This window comes from Pelobates fuscus, chromosome 2, assembly GCF_036172605.1.
Source record: "Pelobates fuscus isolate aPelFus1 chromosome 2, aPelFus1.pri, whole genome shotgun sequence".
Classification (NCBI taxonomy): domain Eukaryota; kingdom Metazoa; phylum Chordata; class Amphibia; order Anura; family Pelobatidae; genus Pelobates; species Pelobates fuscus.
This window is the reverse complement of record NC_086318.1, coordinates 148,548,704-148,557,340: the sequence shown is the minus strand read 5'-3', so window position 1 is coordinate 148,557,340 and position 8,637 is coordinate 148,548,704. Positions and strand designations below refer to the sequence as shown.

At 36.6% G+C, this 8,637-nt stretch overlaps 1 protein-coding gene across 1 annotated transcript in view; it reads right to left on the bottom strand.

Moving 5' to 3' along the window:
• Positions 1-608: 608 nt before the first annotated feature.
• MASP1 (MBL associated serine protease 1) overlaps positions 609-8,637 on the bottom strand; it is a 136,208-nt gene continuing 128,179 nt past the window's right edge. Inside the window, exons 13-16 of the mRNA XM_063442814.1 lie at positions 5,619-5,804; positions 2,256-2,323; positions 1,759-1,858; positions 609-944 (exon numbers count right to left, since the gene is read on the bottom strand). Coding sequence (XP_063298884.1) covers positions 754-944; positions 1,759-1,858; positions 2,256-2,323; positions 5,619-5,804 — 545 coding nt within the window. The 3' untranslated portion in view covers positions 609-753. The remainder of the gene's footprint in view (positions 945-1,758; positions 1,859-2,255; positions 2,324-5,618; positions 5,805-8,637) is intronic.

Here is an 8,637-nt window from a genome sequence, read left to right as displayed (position 1 = left end):
GTGAGGACGTCCAGCGACGCTCTAGCACAGAAAACCTGTGCTATGAAGCAGGAAGTGTCCTCTAGTGGCTGTCTGATAGACAGCCACTAGGGGAGGACTTAACCCTGCAAGGTAATTATTGCAGTTTATAAAAACTGCAATAATTACACTTGCAGGGTTAAGGGTAGTGGGAGTTGGCACCCAGACCACTCCAAGGAGCAGAAGTGGTCTGGGTGCCTGGAGTGTCCCTTTAACCACTTTGCATCTGTTAAAGTATTTCTAACTAGGTCTGTAATTTGATATTGGTATTTCTTTTATGATTATTTTTGGATAATTTTTTGTATGTGTTCGACTAAAAATATAATTTTTATTAGTGTATGCTCTTATGTTATGCTGAATGTTTTTTGGCCCTGAAGGAACAGAGTATTCATAGTGAGCACCCTAACATCGAGCTCTGAGTTATCTGTATTTTCTTACATATATGACCTACAAACGTTTTGATTGTTCTAGGGTTTATATATATATATATATATATATATATATATATATATATATATACATATATATATATATATATATATACAGTTGTTGGGCATTTAATGAAAAAAATAAAATAAAAAACGTTAATCGATGTTTTGTAAATAAGTATAAGAAAAAGCTCATTTATTTGGCAAAATGTACTTTCATAGAACCTAGGCATTAAAATGATCTTTTTCTGATTTTGTACCCAGACGGCAATATCCATTAGCCATGAGCTTCATTACAGACCACCTGTTAATACTGTACCCCACTTTTCTTTTTAATCCAGTCCAAGTTTTTGTAAACGTTTGAGTAAACACCATATGCATCTTTATCTCCACACCCTACACCCCAAGAGACTGTCCCAGCTAGATACCAGTGCTTCTTCTGATGATGCTTAGTGACCATTGGACCCCCTGAATCACCCTCACAGGCATCCTTTCCTCCTGAAAGAAAACACATTGAAACAAGGACACCTTTTAATAACACCTTCCAGAAGTAATTCATATTTCATGTTGAACCACCTTTGTTTTAATTCCATAATACCTGCATCCAAACCCACCCTTATGCCACCACTTCTTCCTATACTGCCTAGTTCACGCTTTTTAAAATCTACTTTCCCAGTGTTTTGTACACAGTATGCTTGGAAAGGTTTATGTGTGCTATCTATGTATTCTGTCTAAGGTGGGCCATTAGAACGCAACCCTAACAAAATAGAAGCCATTGTAAGACTGACTGTTAAACTATGATGCCTTGCATGGATTAGACCTTGGCATGGTATACCCTTAATAATGAGGATTCTTGAATCAGAAATAACACATTAAAAAAATAAATGTAAAAAAAAGTTAATGTGTGGAACATGATGACATACATCAGGTTTTGACTTTGAATTGGAAATAGATTATTGTTATTCTTCTTATTATTATTATTTATAAAGGTCAACAAGTTCTGCAGCGCTGTACAATGGGTAGACTAACAGACAAGTATTTTGACTGCAAATCACTGACATGGCTAATGTAGGGCACCAATGTCCAAAATGTGACTCCCCTTTGCTTAAACATGGAATACAATCACAATATGTAACAACTGGATTGAGCTAGGGTATTTTATGTTTACGGAAGTACTTAGGGCTTTGGTGAGGCCCAGTAACTAAAAGCTTGGATAATGTGATTTATGAATTAGTATACTGTATTAATGTACAGACCCCTATGGATTACCATATCAGTAATGTAATGTAAATCTATATTAATCATTGCTTACCGTCTCTAAATCCTGCACATATCATATCCTCAGTTAACAATTTATTCAACTTTGTGTATGCAGACTTGCACACAGTTTGGTCCACCACAGGGATTTCCACCTGAAATCAATGGAACAAAAATATCTGAGTAGATTGAAAGTAAAATAGTAATAGAGATAAGTCACCCGTATCTCACAGCTGTTTTTGTGATTCCACTTGTGATAAAGTGTAATGTCATCTCGGACCCTGCTCGTTTATTACATACACGGAGGCTTAAAAATATATATGGTTTCATTTCCAAGACTCTGGTTTTGTGAATAGTCGTATTACCGACTATACATATAAATGGCACTGTTTTAATGCATTTTATGCAAGTAAACTACAGTTCTCTTGTGTTTTCTGTTAAGTGTGTGTGTTTGTGTGTTTATGTTGTGTTGTGTGTGAGTGCATTACAAAAGTGAAAACTGAAATGTCCTCATTGAGATTATTTAGATTTTGATGAAATGGTATAACTTACCTCCATTAGAAGCTTTGGGATTTTTTCCAGAAACTCTTTACCCCATCCACTAATGATCACATGCTCATCTAAAAGTAAAGAGTAATGTATTAGTAAATCATGTCTTAGTAAAAATGGTGAATATTTATTAATAAATGTTTCTTTAAAGAGGGTGATAAGATGTTTAATTTAACAATATAAATCATTTTAAAATCCAGTTTATTTTATTAGCTTTTTCTCTGTAGTAGCCCTGAATTCCTTTACATTCAAGATCCTAATTTTTAACCAAGCATTGTTGGAAAATGACCAGGAAATTGCAAATTGCCATACCCAGATATACCCTATATATATATATATATATATATACTTTATATAGGATTTATATATGAGAATACAAATGTATAAAAAAAAAATAAGTGTCAGATGATATATGTTACAATCAGATTCATATGGTTGTTACCGTTCAGTCTGGGTGGTAAATAATTAAAGTGCACCTGCAAATATTTTGTACGCATTTTAAATTAATGTGTGCATTGCTACACTGTAGTTAAAGGACCACTATAGGCACCCAGACAACTTCAGCTTAATAAAGTGGTCTGGGTGCCAGGTCCATCTAGGATTAACCTTGCCTGCTGTAAACAAAGCAGTTTAAGAGAAACTGCTATGTTTACATTAGGGTTAATCCAGCCTCTAGTAGCTGTCTCATTGACAGCCACTAGAGGCGCTTCTCACTGTGATTTTCACAGTGAGAAGACACCAGCATCCATAGAAAAGCATTAAGAATGCTTTCCTATGGACTGGCTAAATGCGTGCGTGGCTCTTGCCGCGCATGCACATTCAGTCGATGACTTTAGAAGGAGGAGGAGAGTCCCCAGCACCGAGGGAGCCCGGTGCTGGAGAAAGGTGAGTGTTTAACCCCCTTCCCCCCCCCATTCAGCCCGGCAGGAGTGGGACCCTGAGGGTGGGGGCACCCTCAGGGCACTATAGTGCCAGGAAAACGAGTTTGTTTTCCTGGCACTATAGTGGTCCTTTAAAGGAACACTATAGGGTCAGGAACACAAACATGTATTCCTGACCCTATAGTGATAAAACAACCATCTAGCCCTCCCTGCCCCTCCCCTTGCCTCCCTAAATATAGTGTCTGCAGTTGCTGCTTCTGCCCCTGAGCTACATGCATGCCTGACATCATCAGCAGTGAGTCTGTGAGCCAATTAAAATGCTTTCCCATATGATTGGCTAAGACTGTCCAGGAGGCAGATCAGGGACAGAGCCAGCACAAGTCAAACACAGCCCTGGCCACTCAGCATCTTCTCATAGAGATGCATTGAATCAATGCATTTCTATGAGGAAAGTTCAGTGTCTGCATGCAGAGGGTAGAGACACTGAAAGGCAGTACTGCACAGTGTGCAGCATTGCCACAGGAAGCACCTCTAGTAGCCACCTGAGGAGTGGCCAGTGGAGTTGCCACTAATGTAATGTAAACACTGCATTTTACATGGAAAGTCAGTGTTTACTGCAAAAAGCCTGAAGGGAATGATTCTACTCACCAGAACAAATACAATAAGCTGTAGTTGTTCTGGTGACTATAATGCCCCTTTAAAACAGCATGTTTGAAATATATATACAACCCAGTTTATTCAATACAGAAAACAATCAGCTAACACAAATTTTTTTTCCCCCAATAAGTTATTCTAGAATGCCAACTGAGAAGTTTGTTAGCTAAAAGTGAATTGTGTTAAAATAGCAAAATGTAGACTACAATCTAAGGTTGTTATTTTGCAGTGCATCTATTTGTTTTTTTGCATTTCCTATTTTGTCCAAAATTGTTCACTTATTTTATCAAGCCCCCACAGTTTGACAGTTTAGTCTTTTTTTGACACACAACACTCTCACTTATCTCATGTATTCTAATTGAGAAGAGGCACAGGTGACTGGCAATTGGTTTTAGATAATATGTATATTGTGCATGGTGGTGGCATGGACTTAACCCATTCACAATCTAATTAACAAACTAATAATTAATATAAATAAATATATATTTATATATAAAGTGTAGATTGGATTAGTATGCACTAATATGGCTAATCAAATCTACACTGTATATATATTTATATTAATTATTAGCTTAATTATTATCCTCCCATTTATATGGTGATTGGCCAAACCATCTCCCAGTATCATATTCCTTAAAGCAATTGATAAAGATGAAAGGATAATTTCCAGAAAAATTTGGCACCCAACGTCTAGTTCAATGCAGCTTTTATTGGGCCAAAGAGTACACATGCCTTTTGGGTCCTGAAATTCTCTGTAAACTATTGGATATATTGGAGCCTGTGCTTACTCCAGTTTGTGTGTACACCAACCGGGGCTAAATGAGTGTGATCCCTATCTTCTGTTTCTAGATGAAAGAAAAATATCACTGCAGGCAGACCCCTGTTCCCGGAAGTAGAAGAATATTCACAATAACTTATTCTGTGGGAAATACAGAATATCGATACTAGAAGATGCAATTCTTTGAAAAAAATGGTCGACCAGTGACACCAAGTGGATGAAATAGGTTAGAACAACCTGCATAATTTTCCATATTTGCAGGTATATTACTATAATAAACAGTGAATACCTAATTGAAGCTTTAAAAAGTGAATTGCAAAATTCTGAATATTGTTAAGATTGGGACGATATGCATAAAAATTTCTGGGTGTGCACTAGGTATAAATTGAGATAAACACCAGTTCCTTTTTATAGTAATTTGTTATTTTATTAATATTTAGTGCAGGGGACACAACCTTCGGGATTCCAGATGTTTTGGACTACATCTCCCGTAATGTTCTTACAGCCATATTACTGGCAAGGCATCAGGGGAGATGTAGCCCACAATGCCTGAAGTATTAAGGGTGCCTAACTCTCAAGATTCGGCCTAGATTTTGATTTATTTCCTATAATTATCCTCATTATCTCATTAAGCTTATTTTAGGTCTCTTAGTACTACATTTGATATATTAAAGGAACACTTCAAGCACCATAACCACTATAACCTATTGTATAGTGGTTATGGTGCCAGCAATGCCCTGGTGCCCGCCCAAAGTAATTGGTAAAACCCTATAAGAATGCTTTGACAACTTACCTGAAATTCTCTCCCCCTCCCCCCCAGCCCTAAGCTTTGCTGTGCAGGGCAGGCTCATTGGCTACAATGATGATATTTGGTTTAGAAGGTAAATTTTTGCTTCATCGTGACTGAGCAATGCATGCAGGGGAACATGTGCAAAACCAATAATCTATCTTCTCCGCGTTCCATTTTCTATTCCCATGGATAAATAACGCTGAACTGTCACCATAGCAGACACCAAACCTAGTCAATGTGTTTAATGAAAGAAAATAAATAACCTGTCTGAACTTGTGTTTCTGGCAAACAAATGGGCATCACATAGTCGTTAAGGAAAGCTTTTTCAGATAGCTCTATAAGGGCTATGTCATTCTGGAACGTAGTGCTGTTATAATCAGGATGGAGAATAATGTTTTGAGGTGTGTGCACTTGTTCACTGTCATCTTTGTTCCATGTTCTGTGCTTGCCTGTCAGAAAAGAAAAATGAAGAAGCAGTAAGAATTCATTGTCCCTTTAAAATATTATTAAGATTAAAAGAGTGGACAGCTAACGTTTTGTTTGTGTTTTTGTCCTGAGGTGACAGGTTTCTTTTGTATGACTGGGGAAGCCATTTACATTAATGGTAGTCTAAACATTACCTATTTTAATTGTATTGTTTTTAGAACAAATGGAATTGCTTGGAAGATCGTTAATACTATTCAAAACTTATTTTTAAAAATGTATTTATAGATCTGTACACAAGGGTTGAATGGAATAAGTTTATAACCAAAAATATATTCTATAGTTAGTACTACACCATTCTCATGGCTATTCATTAAATTACAACTTAAAGATTATCTTATGCCTATATTTAACAAATGTGTATTTATGAGGTGTGAAAATTAAAATGTAGAAATTGATGCCTCTGTATACTGCAAATGTGTGCTTCATTCTTAGCTCCCCGTCAGTCATTTTAATAAGTTTTGTCCTTTGTGCCTCACAGTCAGCATTGAAAAAATTCTTCTCTTTATTTGATATGGTTGCCCAGAGTTTACCTGGACTGGATTATGATGTAATTTGCTAAATATTTAAAGGAACACTCCAGGCACCATAACAAATATAAAGTTGTTATGGTGCCAGGAGATCCTTGGGACTGGCTCAGCTTTAGGGGTGAAGCCTTTTTTCAAAAATGTAACTTCAAAGTCTGTGTCCCAGCGCTAGATCTCTCTGCCACTCTGTCCTTATGTGTGCTCAACATCCAAAAACTGTGTGGTCAGCTGACTCTCTCAACCAATCAGTGATTCCCCATTCATAAAACTAGCATGAAAAGAGACATACCTTTCAAGCCAGTTTTATGAACCAGTAGGCTGAGAGCGTCAAGATAGATTTAACCCCTGGAGGTGAACCAATGTCATAGACCTCCAGGCATCTTAACGACTTCATTTCATTTCAATATGAAGACTTAGAATTATATGAAGAAAAAAAAAAACAGGTTAATACAATTTATGGGTGATTTTGTATGATTTATATAATGGCATCACTTCCAGGAAATTTAGTTTTTATTTTCAACTTTAATTTGAAACTCGTCTGTAATTCCAGAAGCTCGAAAATTCCAGAATCTACATTCCAGTATGATAGGTGTTGGTAATATCACACAAGATTAAAGTGTCAGATGTTAAACAATATGGGCAAACCATAGGTAAGCATAGGTAAAGTAACACATAAACAAAATGACTTTGATACTAAAGCAATTGATGCTGGAGTGCTGTCTATACTGACAGTGCACTAAATTACACATTGCATTATATATAGAACGAGGTTGGTGGCACCTGGAGCATATACACAAAAATATTGTATAAGCTGTGCTAAATTTATTCAATACATAATAGGCCATAATAAAAAGGGGATAAAAAGGAATTCTATCAATATGGAAGAAAATATTCTAGATTAGAGTAAATTCTAGTGTTTGTATATTTCATTTATACAAATACTAGAGGCCCTGCCTCGGATCAGCTTAATTACAAATTCATTGAGAGCACTCTATTCTCCATTCTTTGCTTTCCCTTTTCCATAGCAGTTTTTTACGTGCAGCTCACTGCCGTTCCTCTTGCCAGCTTCAACTGTTGTCCATTTTAGACACCCTTTGGCATTGAAGAATTCACCTCAACCCTTTTTGCATTGCCAAATCCCTGCCTTATCTGTGCGGATTTTAATTTTTTCAAACTTCTTCTGTGTCCACTGAATCCATCAAGTTTTCTCTGTGTAATCGTATTCACTGGTTCTACTATTGCTCATGTTCTTTACTTCTGATGTACTACTGGATACCTTGTGTTTTATCCAGGATGGTGCCCAACTTATTAGGCCCCAGCATCCTCTCTTCTGGCTGGTGTAAAGTTTGTGGGCGCTGGATGTTGGGGTAGAATCCTCCATGTGTTGCGAAGAGTTTCAAGGTCTATATTCCACTAATAAGGGTGGGGAAAGAGAATTCACACAGGTGCTTGAGGCCTATTGAGACAAACGTTATGTCCTTCAAGGCCATAACTTGAGTAGGAGTTTGGTGTCATATCGCTGTTTTATAGATGATATATTATTTGTTTGGAAAGGATACACCACAAATTTTAATGATGTTTTACACTATATTAAAAACAATGATTGGGGATAAAATTAACATCTGCTTTCAGTGCTAAAGAAATTAATTTTCTAGACCTCCATATCTATAACAAGAAGGAAAATTAAAAACAAGTATTATTTTAAAACAGTGGATGTCAACAGCATGTAGACATGAGCATCTGTCATTACGCTCCCAAAAGTCAATTCCTTAGAATTAGATGGAATTGCATTAAAGAGTCAGAATATATGTGTCAAGCCAGCAAAATGAAACAACAGTTTATTGAAAAGGGTATCATGAAAATATATTAGAAACTTTGGTTAATGAAGTCAGTGGCACTTCTCACCTATAAAGAAAGGCTAAAAATCACAAAGGACACAAAAGATATTCATTTTATCTGTAACTTTTTATGGAAACCATCGGAAAGTATTCTTTTTTTTGTGTTCTCGTGTACTATGACTCCTGTTCGGCCTTCTGGTACTTCAGCTCCTTCATTCATGACCATGATAATGTTATCAATACTTATCTACTCTGTGTGATATCTACTCTCTTAAATCTATGTCCACAACCAATCTTCATGATAATCTGGCAAAAGGTGCTGATGTCTTCACAGAACAACATTAGGGAAAGTGCATTACCAGTGTATCAGTGTAGCATCCCTAACACTCGATGTTTACTACTGTCATTGTCCTGGAGTTGGCTGCTAATATTCT